The sequence below is a fragment of the Argiope bruennichi genome, chromosome 10 (assembly GCF_947563725.1).
Source record: "Argiope bruennichi chromosome 10, qqArgBrue1.1, whole genome shotgun sequence".
Classification (NCBI taxonomy): Eukaryota; Metazoa; Arthropoda; class Arachnida; order Araneae; family Araneidae; genus Argiope; species Argiope bruennichi.
The window spans coordinates 7,769,206-7,786,119 of record NC_079160.1 but is presented as its reverse complement, the minus strand read 5'-3'; the positions used below and the strand labels follow the sequence as shown (position 1 = coordinate 7,786,119).

Here is a 16,914-nt window from a genome sequence, read left to right as displayed (position 1 = left end):
GTAAATTTTACCAGTTAACTTTCTACCCACCATATAAACTTCTATACACCAAGCTTCAGAATGAAATTAGAGATGAAATAAATGAATACGACAATAACTCTTGGAAAGAACTCCTGGAAAGCCTCAAGCCAGAAGACAACTCTCTTTTTGAATTTAACCGTAAACTTACCAAGAAGTTCTTTGCTCTCCCACCGATCTTGGATACGGATGGGCTGAAATACACCCCGTTGGGCAAGGCCAATGCCTTCTTACATTCTCTGGAAAACTCCTTTCAAGTCAACCCTGAACCCTACTGCAACAACCAAATCCGAAGAGTCAAAAGTGCTGTCAATGATTTTTTAAACCTACCACCTCAGCCTTCCAAACCAAAACTCTCCTCCCCTAAGGAAATTATTGAAATCATCAAGAAGCTTAACGCCAAAAAAGCCACGGGTCCTGACGGAATTCCTAACAAAGCTATTAAGATGCTCACCATCAATGCAATCACCCACCTTACAAAAATCTTCAACAAATGCCTTCAACTTAACCACTTTCCTTCTGCCTGGAAAATAGCCCATGTTTTATTGTTTCCAAAACCTAATCAAAATCCAAAGCTCCCTGGCTCCTATCGTCCTATCAGTCTCCTTAGCAACATTGGCAAAATCTTTGAAAAATTAATACTCGCCAGACTCACAGAGTTCTGCAATGAAAATAGTATAATTCCAGATGATCAGTACGGGTTCAGGAAAAATCACAGCTGTGTCCATCAACTCCTTCGGGTGACCAATACCATCTGCGACGGCTTCAATGCAAAGCTTATTACTGGAGGTGTTTTCCTTGATGTTCGAAAGGCATTTGATAGAATGTGGCATGATGGTCTCATCTACAAGCTAATTCACCTTAAATTTCCATACTACCTCACAGCTATCATTTCAAAATTTCTCTCTAATCGCTCCTTCCAAGTCAAAAACCAACATTTTCTCTCTGTGATTGGGACCATCCAAGCCGGTACACCTCAAGGCAGTGCCCTTAGTCCTCTGCTTTATTGCATCTACAATGCTGACTTTCCTAAATCTGATCCAGTCATGAATTGCCTTTTTGCAGACGACACTGCTATTTTAATTCAAGGTGCCACTCCTAAATTTGTTATTAAACAGCTCCAAGGTGCGTTGGTCAAAATTGAAGAATGGTGTACACGCTGGCGTGTCTCCATCAACACAGATAAAATTCACGCCATCTTATTTCGTAAAGGTCATACGAAAAAATCTCTCCCTCAACTTACCTTCTTCGACGAAAATCTCTCTTGGGACAAGGAAGTTAAGTACCTCGGCCTCATCCTGGACTCTAAGCTCACCTTTAGAAACCATGTCAACTATAATGCAAACAAATTCTGGGCAAAAGTCCACGAAATTATTCCACTCATCGGTCGTCACTCCCCACTTTCTCTCAATAACAAAGTCCGTCTGTTCAAGATTGTCATCAGGCCCATCCTTACATACGCAGCCCAAATTTGGGGCTGGCTGCAAAAACTCATCGAAATAAAATTCAAATTCTGCAAAACAAGCTTCTCCGTATGATCACCAACGCACCCTGGTATATCCGTAACTACGTAATTCGAAACGACCTCAAAATAGAAACCATCGAAGAATTCACCACTAAACTTTCCAGGAGCTTCTTCCAAAGGATCAATGATCACCCTAACCCCACCATTGCTCAACAAACCGATTTCGCCCACTGCAACGGCAAATACAACTTTCCTTATGCCACCACCAAATGGTCCCTTCCTCTCATTTTAACCTAGTCCAATTCTCCCCCTGCTTTCTTGCTGCACCAAATCACTTTTTATTCACTACTCACCTGTCTCTTTTTGCACCCCAACATCGCTCTCATCTCACATGGTCTCATGACCACACCTAAAATGCAGTTGTAGCCATAAATTCTCAGGGTTTCAAAATCAGGTACCACAGTCATATTCATACTGAGTAGAAGTGTTTTTCACTGGCACTCAACGAATAATCCAAATTCAGTCAGTTAAGGAAAGTCTTGATCATTAACCCTGTAGCGACTTTACTGGACTGGACAGATACGACGAAGGCGTGCCAGCAGCAGGTAAAAGATATCACCCACACACCCAAAACAAGTTAAACTAATTAAATTATGCCGTTACTTAATCATTAATTATTTATTTGCTATTGTATTTAATATTATTATGTCTATTATCCATCTATGTTTTTTTTATAACAAATTTCCTTACAGATCAATAGTTATCCAGGAAGTTAAATATCTAGGCTCATAAATCTCTGGTTAAATTCGCAAAGTTATAAGGTTTCGGAGATTAAGGACCATTGAGTCCAGGTGCTCCACCGAAACACTCATGTCGTCGTCGTCGAAGATGATCACGGTAAATATTGAATGTAAGGTTCCCGAAAAGTCTTCCATTTACCGGAGATTAATCCCCAACCCTAGGGACTAGGCGCTCCGTTAAACATATCATTAAATTTCTCCTTTTTCAACCTGCACCCCATCATTCATTTTATTACAGCCCACTATTACTCACCTCCACATCTGTCACCCGGTCTTATGACCACACCTAATGCGCTAGTCCGCTAAATTTTCTCAGGATTCCCAGGTTCCACTGTCTCTTTCATACTGAGTAGAAGTGCTTTGCACTGGCACTCAACAAAGTATCTAAATTCAGTCAGTTCTTCGCAGATGATCACGGCAATTATTGAAAGCAAAGTTTACAACAAGTCTTTTCATTTACAGGAGATTAAGCCCCAACCCTAGGGGCTAGGCGCACCGTTAAACATATTATTAAATCCATCCCCAAAATACTAGAATTTTTTTTTTTTTTTTTTTTTTTTTACTTTAAATTGTTTACGCATAAAAAGATCATAACAAGTTTTATCTATAATTACCATTATCTCCCTTTTTTTTTTCTTCCAAAAATGGACTTGTCTCACTTTTAAAATAAACGGCCATATACGTGTGAATAAATTTGAAAGTATTGTGTGATCTTATCCTTATACACTAAATCCTAACGTCTGAGGAAAAAACAATTTTTAAGATAGATAATATTGAATGACCTTACATTTTTTCCTTATATTGCGCTTTTCTCCGAGCAGAAACTCCAATTTTCCACATCTTGCTGTTTTTCCAACGATCTTTATCAATAAACTTATCGATGTCTGTTTCAGCTTTTGGTATGGGTGGAAGTTTCTCCAACCCAGGAATATCCGATCTCATTTTACGGTAATGTAAGACTTTTTTCTTTGACATCTAAAAATTATAGTAATATTTTTTGTCAATCATAAAGTTATGATAAGCGTCATTATTGAAAAATTAGTTAAAGTCCTAGAATTTTCATTAAAAAATAAAACAACACATTGTAAGTTTCATATTCCTCACGAAAAAATATTTAATATAATAAGTAAACATTACTTAATTGAAACAGTAATGTTAAAAATATTGAAACACAAAGGGGAGGGATATTGCTGAACGTTTTTAGCATTATAAATAAAAAAAAAACTTATTGATGATTATGATTCGAAAGAATAATTAGCTTTCTAATAAAATAATTTGCTTTTAATTTAGTAGATCATTTTTTCTTACCTTTGTACTTCAATTATTCAATTTAGTACCTGATAAAAAGTAAGACTTTGAAACTTAGCAAGCAACCTTGTTTCCAAAATAATCATTTCTGTAACTAAACAGAAGAATATCATAATAATGAATCAAAAATATACATTAGTGAAAGACCGAATTTTTTCGTGAGTGTTTATTCGCCAACAGAAGTACGTAACCATGGTAATGGTTGATTAAATTTAAACAGTTAAGAACCATTATCAAGCACTTGACAAAAAAATTATTCAACATATTATATTAATTTTTCTTGATGGTTACGTTTTTATTTATTTATAAGCCGTTTTTTTAACCAAATGAATTTTTTAAGATCACCGATTATAATTAAACGAGTTGGAGAACTACAGTGCAACTCCTCTCCATCATATTTGACAAACATGAAACGAAGCAGACGCTGCAATGCGATACATGAAAGGAACGCCTACTGTTTCGTATTCAAACATTAAACTTTGTCGGCTTATGAAGCAACGGCGGCTTTGTAATTCTCTTTTGTTTTCATAATTATGCAAATTAATTATATTGAATTGTCGCATTTCATCTGACATATTCCATCTATTTTCTATTTTGCATGTTATTGCAGTCTAATTCAATTTACGAAAATTTTCGGTGAGTTTGACAGTTTGATCGATACTTGTACAATTATATTCGAAACTTTTTTTATATTACTACTAATAATGAGGAATTTTATTTCTTCTTAGAGAAGTTACGCATATCGTTATTTTTTATTGTTTTAAAACAATATTTTTTACCCGGAGATATCCGACATTAGAAATTACTATTACATAATTTGTAATTATTTTCTACTCTAATGTCATGAATAAATCATGATTCATAAGGTAAAGTAAATTAATTTGCAAATTATTTTAAACATCGAAATTGCAAAATTAAAATTTATTTTAAATAGCCAAAATGCTGGAATAATTTCTTGTGTTTCCATTCATTAGCAAAAATTAATTGCAAAATTTGACAATAAAATTGAAAGAAGTGTTTTTCAATATAATAATTAAGTTTAAAAATGCCTCAGATCTATATTTTGAAGTTAATTGAATTATCATTGTTTATAGTATTTTATGAATAAATTTTCTGTTATAAATTTCAGTTTCTAAAACTGCTAAATTTAAATAAATCTTAAATTGTATCTGGTATTATTTTAAGTTAATATTTATTGTTGGTGTGAATTTATTCTTGTAAAAAAAAAAAAAAGTGAAAATGAAGAACAGTTCTGTTTTTCTAAATTTCTTTACTCTATAAATTTATTTGCTGAGAAAAAAAAATTGTATTTTAATGTGTAAAAACTATATATATATATATTTAATAAATGAAACATTATATCCTGTTCCATATAATTTGAAAATTTATTTTCTGTTAAAAGGAATGATGCCTATTATCAATGGTAAATTTACATTATCATGATGTAGGTGTTAACCAAATAAGTGAATGATAACTATTCCTTATTTGTTTCTTCATTGTTGTTAAACTTATGGATGCATAAATAAAAATTTCATGTTTGCATTGATCATGTCATAATATATTTTACTTGCGTATTTTAATCAAAGGTTAAAAAAGTATTCTCAAACTCTTTTGTTTTGCCTATGCACATTAGTTTTCTATTCTATTTTCTCCCACCTATCTCCCTTTTCATATTGATGTAAGTAAAATTTTTTGAATATGGAAATTGACAAGTCACTTAAGATGTCATTTCTGTATTATCCAATAAAATTAAACTTTCTAATATATTTCTATATGTGGTAAAGATGGCAAAGTATTTTTTTCTTTTAAATAATGTAATGAACCATAATGAATAGGGATTTAAATCTGTTAATGATCTGATCTTTTATATTGAAAATTAGTTCTGTTTGTACATGCTAATATCTTTATAATTGTAGTATAGATTCAAATAATATAAACTAGGAGTTTGGTAATATTTTATTAAATATAATATTTTTGCCTTGTTGCATTCAACTAAACTTTTTTTTTAAAAAATCTATAAATATTTACTTTGGATGAAACATTACATTTCACATATATTAAATTCTAAGATTTCTTAAAAGTTGTTAGATGTGAATGATCCAAAGGGAAACAGTACAGTAGATATAGGGGAAAGAAATGCACATCTTTTTATGGTAGAGATGGAGTCAGTTAATACATGCGAGTTAGCATTTCAAATTCAATGTTAAAAATAAAGTTTAAATAATGGAATGTGAATCTAAGTAATGAAGACTGAAGTATTTTCTCTAGAGTATGTAGTATCATGAAAAGTTCTAACGTTTAAAACAATTTTTAAGCATCATAAAATGGCTAATTTTGGAAAAAAGAGTCCTTAAAAATTTTCTCAAAAGATACAATGAAAAACTTTTTTTCTTTACTGAACATTGAATATGATAATTTGAACACATAAAACTTTGTTCAAGGAAAGAATACTGATGCATGAGGAAAGAAAACCGACAAATGAGATAAATTCAGGGGTGGAATCCATGGTGAGACAAATCCAAGAATGTCAGCACATGAGAAGATAATGCTTAATGGCTTTCTTTCCCCTCCACCTTTCTTCAACCATAAGTATCATATATTGAAATACTGGAATAGATATTCTGAGGAGTCCGTACAAAATATGAACTTTGTTAAATTTGACACAATTCAAACATTTGAATATTAATTTTTAGATGATGAAGCATTAGTTTTAGTATGTCTGATGAGTGTATGTCTGTCATCAATTGTTAACAGGAGTAGTATTAGTCTGTCTCGCAGGAACTGTCCTCCTCTCTTGACTTGAAGAGAGTATAACTGAGGCAAAACGTGTACCCTGTACTCTATTACCAGAGCTATATAAAACTGAGAAATCAATTTTATCCGTGTAAAAGAAAAGTGTGTTTTTCTGACAGTTTAGCTACAATTATTAAATATGAAACTACGCAATAAGAAATTATTATAATTTTCTGCTTAGTCCAAATAATAATCTTAATTCCATATTTTTTTTTTAATCAGTCTAATTTTTTTAATGATTGAATATAAGGATTTAATGATTAACTTAATTATCTGCAAAACATGCAGGCCATGTTCATTTTGTTCTTACTTAGAACTTAATTCAAATAGTATTACATTTTTTTCTGTGTACTGTTTCTTTATTGTATTTTTCCATTATATATTTCCCGATTGTAGCAATTAATGTTTTCAGAATACCAAAAATTAAATGAAGTCATTAACTAAATTAATTAAAGTTGGATAACATTAAGAAATTAATGCTAGTTTGAAGTTGTAAATCACATAACAAATAAAATGTTATGAATATTTTTTGCGATTTCCTTTAAATAACATTTTAAAATTTTCCTTACTACATTCATCTCAAAGGTTTTTCATGTAGACATATTAGAGCATATACAGTATATTTCAACATATTAAATATTTATTATTTAACATGTACAAATATTTACAAAAATGTAAAAATATTTATAAATAATGAAGTTTTATTTCTCTTCCCAGATATTTAATGCTGCATTTCACATTTCAAAAACTGGGCTTTTAAATTATAATTAAAAAAATATATAATAAAACCGCTACAAAGGGATAAACTTGTTATGTTTTAATAATAAAAAAATAAACCAGTTCCTAGTGATAATAGGTCCTAATGTTATTAGTGCTGCAAAATTGGGATTTTTTAATACATTTTATTAGGTTTTTTTACTAATGTGATGTTTTATGTGATATATAGTACTATTTACAATTACTATTTTTTACTATACTTTTTCTGGCCTACTACTATGCATTCTATAGATCATAAGGTTTTCAAGCGTATTCTGAACTGTGAGCATATTGCATATGAGTAATGAGCATATAATTTTTAAGAATTCAACATGAATTCCTTGAAACTTCTTGCAAATGCACATTTTGACATGAAGTAGAGTGCATGCAATATTTATCAATTGTTGTAACATATAATTCTTAACAATTCAAAATCTATTAAAGCTGTTTTTTTTTTTTTTTTTTTTTTTTTTGTATACATTATATGGACTCTAGTGCAGTGCATGCATGTTTATCATTGTGTTCGTAAAATATGTCAACAACTCAAGAAATGTACAGTTGCAATAATGTCTTCAATTTTGATGCATCTTGCTTGTTGAAAAAACATGGCCCATATTCACCAGATCGATTTATCTGTCTTCTGATTTGCTGCTATACAATTGACCAAAGGCAATGGTATCTTCTGTCTTTAAAAATGGGAATAATTGCAGTACTAGGTCTTTTATACTTAACAATATCTAGAACTCAGTTGTTTGTGTTTGAACAGTAAATCTTGTAATATTTTTCGTGAAATAATGAAAAGTTGCAGTTTGGAAGAAAATCACAAATTTATTTTCCAAGATATTTTTTGTCCCTACTGGAAGGAGTGGGCACATAATCTCGAACAGGTATCTTTGATATATAAGTGAAATTAAGCTAATTTATTTTCAAAAATATAGGCATAAAAATTATTTTATTACATTTTTTAAATCCCAAACTCAGATTTTAAAATTACAGTGATAAGCTGTCATTATTATTTGGTATAATAAGGATAGATAAATTTTCTGAATTAATGCACATTTGGTAGTTAGTTAACATATTTGACATATATCCTAACATATTTAGTAATTTATTTTTTATTATATTTTTATCAAAGATATAACCAATTTACCAGTAACATAAATCTCCAATGTTTTTAAAATGCACATATAGATGCACGCATACACATGTATTAGAGATTCTAATCAATATTTCATAAGTCAAAAATTCAATATTTGTATCACTTATTACTTAAAATATTGGCATTCTTAATAAATGAAAAGCTTCAATTAAAGATCTAAATAAGGCTATTACCATTTTTTTATTGAAAAATTTAATTTTTTATATAAATTTTTAATTAAAGATTTGCATTATTTTTATTCATAAGAACAATTATGTATCCTTTATTTTGCAATAGAAATTAGAGGATTGTAATAAAAAGTATTAAAAAAATACATGTTTAAAATTTTATATGTATTTTTGTTTAAAACTAGGCATTATTATAAAACAGAAAACATTCTCTGTATAAAAAATATGTGTGTATACATAGGCATGCATGTACAAAGGTGTTTAAATTTTGCAGCAATTTCTCTCTAGCTTCCTGTTCTTACAAATGTTATTATAGATAAAGAAAACTCAATCATGCAAGATTACATTTATATCTGTAAAGTATTTACTTGGGAAAAATATTTGTTTATTAAGGCAATTTTTGTTTTGTTAGTAGAATATATAAAATAAGAAAAAAAATTATTAATAATTTGGATAAAGATTCCCTGCACATAATGTTCTAAAATTGTGTATGTGTACATGTATTGTAGGCTGAGGATAAAATTATTTTACTACTTATCTCTTCCAATTTTGATTTTTTTTGTTGTTGTTGTTAATTTTTAAAGTAACTTATGTATATTATTTTTTATAGGATTTCTTTGAGTTAGAGTTGCAGAATTTAAGAATATATTAAATTGTTTTATTCTTAAAACTGTCTTTAAAATATTTTTTTATTCATTTAGTTGATAATATTGATAAATATAAATTTTAAGTCTTACTTTTGTTTCAGTGATTTTTTTTGGTTAATATGGACGAACAAGAAGTCAATTCTACTAACCAAAAAAATGAAGAAAATTCTTTGTCTGAACCCAATTCTCCTACTCTTGAGACTGTTTCTGGATTTTCTACAAGTTCATCTCCTATTCCACCAGAACCTTTTGAACCTTTGTTTTCTGTCAAATTTTCAGGAACAGTTGAGAAAGACGGTGATGTTGTGAAATATACTATTAAATCTAAGATGGTAAATATTTATAAATACTAAATTCAGTCAATTACTTAAGTCCAATCATTAAATTAATTTCAGAACACAGTGTCATTTAATCGACAAATTTTTGTTATTAACATTAGCACTATTATGTTTTATTCAGAATAGTCTTCAAGTTAGAAGTTTCAAAAATGATTCATTTATAAAGTTTGAAATTGTAGTATCTATCAATCATACTTATAACTCTGAGTTTATTTGACATTTTTTAAAGATGAACAATGTTATAGAAGATTTTTAATGACAAATTCGTATAAGATTTTACATCACATTCGTTTCAAAGTTTGAGCAGCTAGCCTTATGCAAAAGCCCCTCAGTTAAATACATGAATACATTGTCTAATACATAATTTAGTATAAACTGCTGTAAGATTATGTGAAGAACCACATTTAAAAATATTTTGCAACATTTTCTCTAAAGGTAGCCGATTTCTATTAGAATGTCTTAAAAAGCGTTCAGTAAATGTATTTCCAACTTAAATATAATTTAAAAATTTTACTAATTTCAATAACCATTTGCTGAATTCACATAAAATGTTTCAGAGATTAAATTTTTAAAATATTTTACTATCCACTGGGAATAAAAACTATACAAAATGTTTAATTAAAATAATTTAATAAATTGACTTAAAAGAAAAGAAAATGAAGCTATTGCTTTTGCTATTATTTTGTGTTCTTTTGTATTTATATTTTTATATTTATATAAGTAGCTCAATTTAGATAAGAATAAAAAAAAATTGTTCTTTCCTGTAAAAAAAAAAAAAAAAAAAAAAGTTAAAAAAAATATTTGAGACATTCTATAATTTTGCTTTTGACCTCAAAAATCCAGAAAGTAATGCAAGACATATATATATATATATATAATATAAAGAATTCCATATTTGAATTCACAAATTTATCCATAAATATGGAATTTAACTTATTTTATTTGTTATTCTTAATTATTTTTGTAAATAGATTGCTATAATTTTAGTTTAGAACAACTATTTATGAAGTCATTAATGTTGATCAAAATTTATATATCTTCACAAATTAATCTGAACTTTGATAGAAAAATATTATGAATTGTTTTGATTTTCGTATTTGGTAATAAAATAAAAAATATCTCTTTTCTCTGCAAATTTACGAGAACATTTTATTAAAAATTATACTAATAGTTATTTTTTTACTTTTAGATTAGTGATGATTCTACATATGTGGTACAAAGACAGTATGAAGATTTTATGTGGTTAGAACACTGTTTATTGACTGCAAATCCTCTGCCTGGTCTCATTGTAAGCAATATAAAATGATAAAAATTAAATTGGTAACAGTTTTTTAGATTTGGAATTTATTTTTCTATAAAGTAAAATTTTTTAAAGATGAAGCATAGGCTTCACCTCAAAACTTTTAGCTTTGTAGCTAAAAATGGGAATTTTTATTTAACAATTTAATGGGAATTTTTCTCCTATTGCCTGTTTTAATTACAATTGAATTCTAATTATGTATGCAGTTGAAAATATTGAAACACTGTGTATATTGTGTCATGAGATATACAAGATTCATCCATTGGAGCTAATGTTGCAACTCTCCTTATATTATTTCAAAATTTATTTTTTATAGCATTTATTGATTTTTCCTGTCTAATAATCCATGATCAAGGGCACATTAAACCAATCATAACTGTTTCATTTTGTAATTACCATTAAGACCATGACCATAGAATGCAACTCTTAGTTTATGAACAGGAGCTTTCAGGACTTCACCCATTAAAAGCCTGTATGTTGATAGTTTTGAACCTGCCCTTGAATCTAGAAGACAATAGCTTTAACGAAGCTATTATTTTAGGATTAAATCAAATATAAATCATTCTTTTCATGATTTTGAACTGTGCCCATTCTTGATTCGATTAGCCGAAGATAGGCAATCCTTTATTCCTATATTTCATAAGAGTACAATAACATTCTTGCAAAGTTAAATCTACTCTATTTAAACGTAACCCTTCAGCTGAAAAATAAGTACCCTTCTTGGAAAATTCCTGTTTTTCATTATTTAAATTCTTTTGCAAACTTTACCAAATCTGACACATTGGATATCACCTATCAACAAATCTTTCTTGAACATAGGCAGTATTATGTTGACTTTATTCCAATTTATACATATGGATCCAAATCAGCTAATAGTGTATCTTCTTCAGTATTTTATATGCATTGGAAGAAATTTCTGATAGTTTGCAAAAGCATTTCATTATTTATACAGACACCCTTAGTGTATTAGTCTCTTGAATAATTTCATCCTCACTCTCACTATCATCCCCTGGTTTTAAATGTTTTTGGATATTTTAAATAAATTAGCATCTCGAGATTTTAATGTTCTATTATGTTTGGTACCATCCCATGTTGTGATTGTGGGCAAGGAAAGAGCAGACAAAGCTGCCAAAAAGGGGACTACCACAAAGAATACTACTACATTTTTGACAGACTTGAAAAGCATATAAAAATATTTCTTTTAAATAAATGGCAAAAAGAATGGAATATTGGAAGTGAAAACTAACTTCATGGAGTTAAACCTACTGTCGAACTTTGGCTTTCTCAAATTAACAGAAAAGCAGATACAGTTCTCACTAGATTATGAGTAGGTCATACTCGATATACACATCGTCATCTGCTGTTAGAACAAACTCCAATGTGTTCTCGATGCAACTGCACTATGTCCGTCCAACATATACTTTCTGAATGCCTAAATTTTTATATACAGCATTTACCTTTTTTTTTTTTTTAATCTAATGATATTGTTTTATCTATTTTACTTGGAAAAACTCCACATAATAACCTCTTACCTTTTTTTAAATCAGTTGGTTTTTATCCACATATTTAGTCTGTTTTCCTTTCTTTTTTGAAGGTTATCTACTATTAATTTTTATTCCACATTGTCTCCTATGTCAAGGAATTTCGAAATTTTAATTTGAAAGAATTTTACCTAGTCTGGCTCAGCATGGCCAAATCTATGACCCTTGTGCCAAGAAAAACAAACCAAACCATTTTCCTGAGAAGGCCTTTCCAGAATACTGACCGATGTTCGTGTACAAGTTCAACGTCGAATGGAGGATCAACAAGATCATAATAGAATTTCTGTATGTGAACATCTGGATAGGACATTCGAAAATAAATGGATTTGGAATGGTGGTCTTATCATATGGCCCCAAATTAACCTTATTTATCGATTTGTGATTTCTATTTATGGGATGCCATTGTCTACAAAACTCTAGCAGATTCTGAAATGGACCTTATAAGAATCACCATCATTAGTGTTATAACCCGTGAATATTTTCTGAAAATTTTCATTAATCTGTGCAAAGCAGTGTTAATTGTGTATGAATGTCAACAGGCGGAATTTCAAACACCTTCTCTGAGGTTTTGAATTATTGTATTTTTTTTGTGAGTGTGTATGCAATACAGTGTGCAATACTGCTTTCTGTATTCCTTCTGTATTCTGTCACTTGAGACTGGCATTTGAGACCCTGATTTTCTATGTGATTGTGATTCCTGATGATGTTTTCTACTTTCCCTCTAAATTTGTTTGAGAAGATCATAAATACTCTGTATATGAGCATTATGAGATGTCTTCAAACTAGGGGCAAATTATCATTACAGTGTTTTGCTGAGATCAGCTCAATCCTGATCAAAAGAAAAAGAAATTAAACTAGCTTTCTTATTTTCTTTTTCCCTACATATCATTTTTTTTAAATTTCATTTATTTTAATTTAATACTGAATCAAAAGAAATGATTCAAGTTCAGCTTATGTTATTGTGCTAAAATGTTTTTTATTTAAGTAATTCAAATAAAGAGTTTTGCAAATCAAAGTAAAATCTATTTAGGTGGAACTTTTTTCCTGGGTGAAAAGATTTTCCTTTGCTTGTGAAATTGTCTTGTTATGCCTTTGCTTAAATATTTTTTTTATTTCAATTGGATTTAAATTACATTGAAAACATTATTTAACTATTTTAAAATGAAAATAAAAAAATCAACATTTTATATTGAATTTAAAAATTTATTTTAAATAACATTTGACTTTAAATTTTAACATCTGCATATTTCAAAAAGCCATTTTTGGATTACATGTATTGTCTCTTAAGAATATAATCAAAAAATGCTACAAGTTAGATGAATTAAGTTTTTATAAGTTTTATGGTCTTTGAAACTAGTTTAGATTTTCAATAAATTTGAATAAAATTTATCAAAGGGAGATCTATTTTTCCATCATATGTGAATATGGTAACTCAAAAATTTAGAAAGATAGACATAATTTGATATACAAACATTCTTTTACTAGAATTCTACATCCATATCAAATTTTAGTCTAAATCCATTAAAAAATAGTGTTTGTCCTGTTTTACTTTGTTTTCCCCCATGTGTGACCACAATATCTTATAACTGAAAAAGGTTAGATGAGTAAATTTTAAAATATTATCCTTGAAATTATAGGTCTCTTATTTTGAACCATATGTATATGAAAACACTAAAATATAATTGGCAAAGTAAATGAATTTTGATACATTTCATACCAAAAATGTTGATTCTGGCATTAATAGCTCAATAGAAAGTAATCCAAATCAATTACAAATTCAGCATTTCTCTAATATTCAATTTTTTAAGAGTTAAGAGAAATGTGCAACATGGGAAATTTGTTTAATTTCACTTTTAAAATGAGAGGATTCCAATTTCAAATGTCATCTGGTATTCCCCCCCCCCCCCCGTTTGTCTTGCTGATAAAGAATGTATCGATTTCAATCCTAGTGATGAGATAAACAAGAGATCTTGTTTGTCACATCACCAGAATTGAAAATTACTGCCAAACTTAAATAGCGAACTAATAAGATCTTTTGACTGAAAATTATTTCTTGGAATCTCATGAATAAAATTAACTTTTTGATATTATACAAAAGGAAATTATTTCTAAAATTGAACTATCATTAAGACTAGTTAGATATTGAAATATCGAGCATAACTGTTTTTTAATTCATTTACTAATCAATTTATTTACTATTTTACATTTAGATTAATTTTTTAAGATTTTTTTTTATCAATTTAAAATAAAAGACGGGAAAAATCTATCTTGGATATTAATTGGATCCAACTGTATTGTTGCTAGGTTCCTCCACTGCCACCTAAACCTGCAATAACTTCTGAAATGGCCGAAGCTAAATCAAAGAAGCAACTAGGAAGTCACACAAAAACTTTGATTGGAGATCAATTCAATAAAGATTGTTTACAATTAGAGCAGTAAGTGATTTAATATTTAGCATTTGTTGTTTGAAAGTTAAAATTTTCTTTTAGTTAAACATTTCAAAATAGGAAGAACCAATTGTTTTAATTTGGATTAGACTCATTTAGCCCACAAAATTTTTTATTGCTGTTATAAGAAAGCTTAAAATAAATTCTTTTTGTTGAAATTTTCATGAATGTAGGAGAATTAAAGCTTCTAAAAACAAATATTTTAGGAATTAAATATGTATTTATGATTTTTTGAACTAAGGCAAAAATTTTGTATTCCTTCTACTCTCATAAATCGACAGTTTAATTATTTTTACCAATAGACTTTATTTCCAGTTATAAATTAATATTCTTTCTGTCTGTATGAATGCTTCATATTCTTTAAATATTAGGCAGAAATAATTAAATGTAGTTCTCATATTTCTGAGCCAGTCATAAATTTGTATTTTTGAAACTTTCAATTATTTTAATTACTGTTGTATTTAATTGGGAGTAAATTGAACCAGCTGTAATCTCTTAATCATTGAATGCTATCGTTTAATCAAATTCAGGTATCACAGGTAAAATATAGTTTTATTTATTCACTATGTTTAAAATTTGTGAAATGGCAATGATTTCAGGTAAGAATTAGTAATCTGTTTTGAAGACTTTTACAACAAATTGTCATATTTCATTTTGATTTAAAAGTTATGTTTCAATACATAAAAATAGGTAGATTGTATGGATTGAAATACACACTTTTTCAGATATCTTCGCCTGCTTCTTTCACATCGTTTGTTTGGAAAAGATGAAGTTTTAACAAAATTTTTGACAGAAAAAGAGGTAAAATATTAGACTCTCTTATGGCAGATAAGTCAAAATCTACACCAAATGCATATTTTTAATATTGACAGTAACAGAAAATAATAATCCAATTCTTTATTATAAGTAAACAAATAATATGAAGTTATGACTACACAACATAGAAAAAAGAAACATTGCTTTAGTATTTCACCTTCACCCTTACATTAATATCATTTTCTTTCTGCTAAACCATGGGCATGTCCCTGTCAGTTCAGGATCAATTTGTTGCTTTCCAGAACAAGAAAGATAATGATATGGTAAATAACACTCTAGTAAAAAGGATTTTGCTTATTTACTTATGTACACTCAGAGCAAATCATACATAACTTTGCAAAGCATGTATATATAATACACATAGAAAACTTAACAATTTGTAAATTTTATCAATAGTTTTATTTGTGATATTGAGATACATTTTTGTAAAAAATAACATCCATTTCTGGAAGATATAAAAAAATTTAAAAAACAAATTGAAAATTTTCTACCCATTTTGTGCTTATAACATGCAGTGTTTTCAGCCAAATTATACAAAACTTATAGAATACATGTATTTGTAATAAATAATTTTTAGTTTTGTATGTGTAAAACATTTTCTTTCATTATTTCAGAAACCAGATATATAGATTGATTTATATAAAAATTCTATTAAGATTTTGATGTTAAAATGAATTGAATTCCATTTGCTCTGAAAGGGAAGATAAAACGATATAGTCATTTTCTTTATAAAATTCAATTTATAAAGAAAATATACTGCAAATTTCTGCATACTTATAAATTAAATTGTTGTAAACTAAGCATCATAAATAATTTTACTGTGGTCCTGTCATTATTTATACAAATATTAGAATTACTATGCATTATATAATTAAGTGCATTCACATACTTCTGTTTTGCTTATCTTGCAAATAAGGAAATTGTGAATATGAAGTAGGAAGTAATACTAAATATTGCAGTGATAATTATTATTCTGTGAAAAAGTTACACACAAGTTTTTGGAATATTTCAGAATTGTATGCTACTCTCATAAAAAAAACAATAATAACTGATAAACTCTAGCAAAGTAACAGCTTAAGAATTGCAGCAAAAGGTGGCTAAACTTCATATTACTAATTAACACATCTACAGAATAAGCCAGCCATATAGGTGTTTTAAATTTAAATATAATACAAGTGATAATACAAGGTTAATGTAATAATAATATAATGTGATAATACAAGGTTCTTGTTGAATATCATAATTCTATAAATTTAACCGCATTGTCTTTTTTCTAGATATCCAGATTATCAAGCTAATATTATTATTCTAATGTTTGTGCAAATAATGTGAATAAGACTAAAATAAATTATGCCTAAT

The 16,914-nt window shown here is 28.5% G+C and overlaps 1 protein-coding gene across 1 annotated transcript in view; it reads left to right on the top strand.

The window, feature by feature from the left end:
• The first annotated feature begins 3,993 nt into the window (after positions 1-3,993).
• The window catches only part of LOC129989104 (sorting nexin-32-like), a 30,440-nt gene continuing 17,519 nt past the window's right edge, over positions 3,994-16,914 (top strand). Inside the window, exons 1-5 of the mRNA XM_056097428.1 lie at positions 3,994-4,227; positions 9,215-9,445; positions 10,641-10,739; positions 14,597-14,727; positions 15,465-15,540. Coding sequence (XP_055953403.1) covers positions 9,233-9,445; positions 10,641-10,739; positions 14,597-14,727; positions 15,465-15,540 — 519 coding nt within the window. The 5' untranslated portion in view covers positions 3,994-4,227; positions 9,215-9,232. The remainder of the gene's footprint in view (positions 4,228-9,214; positions 9,446-10,640; positions 10,740-14,596; positions 14,728-15,464; positions 15,541-16,914) is intronic.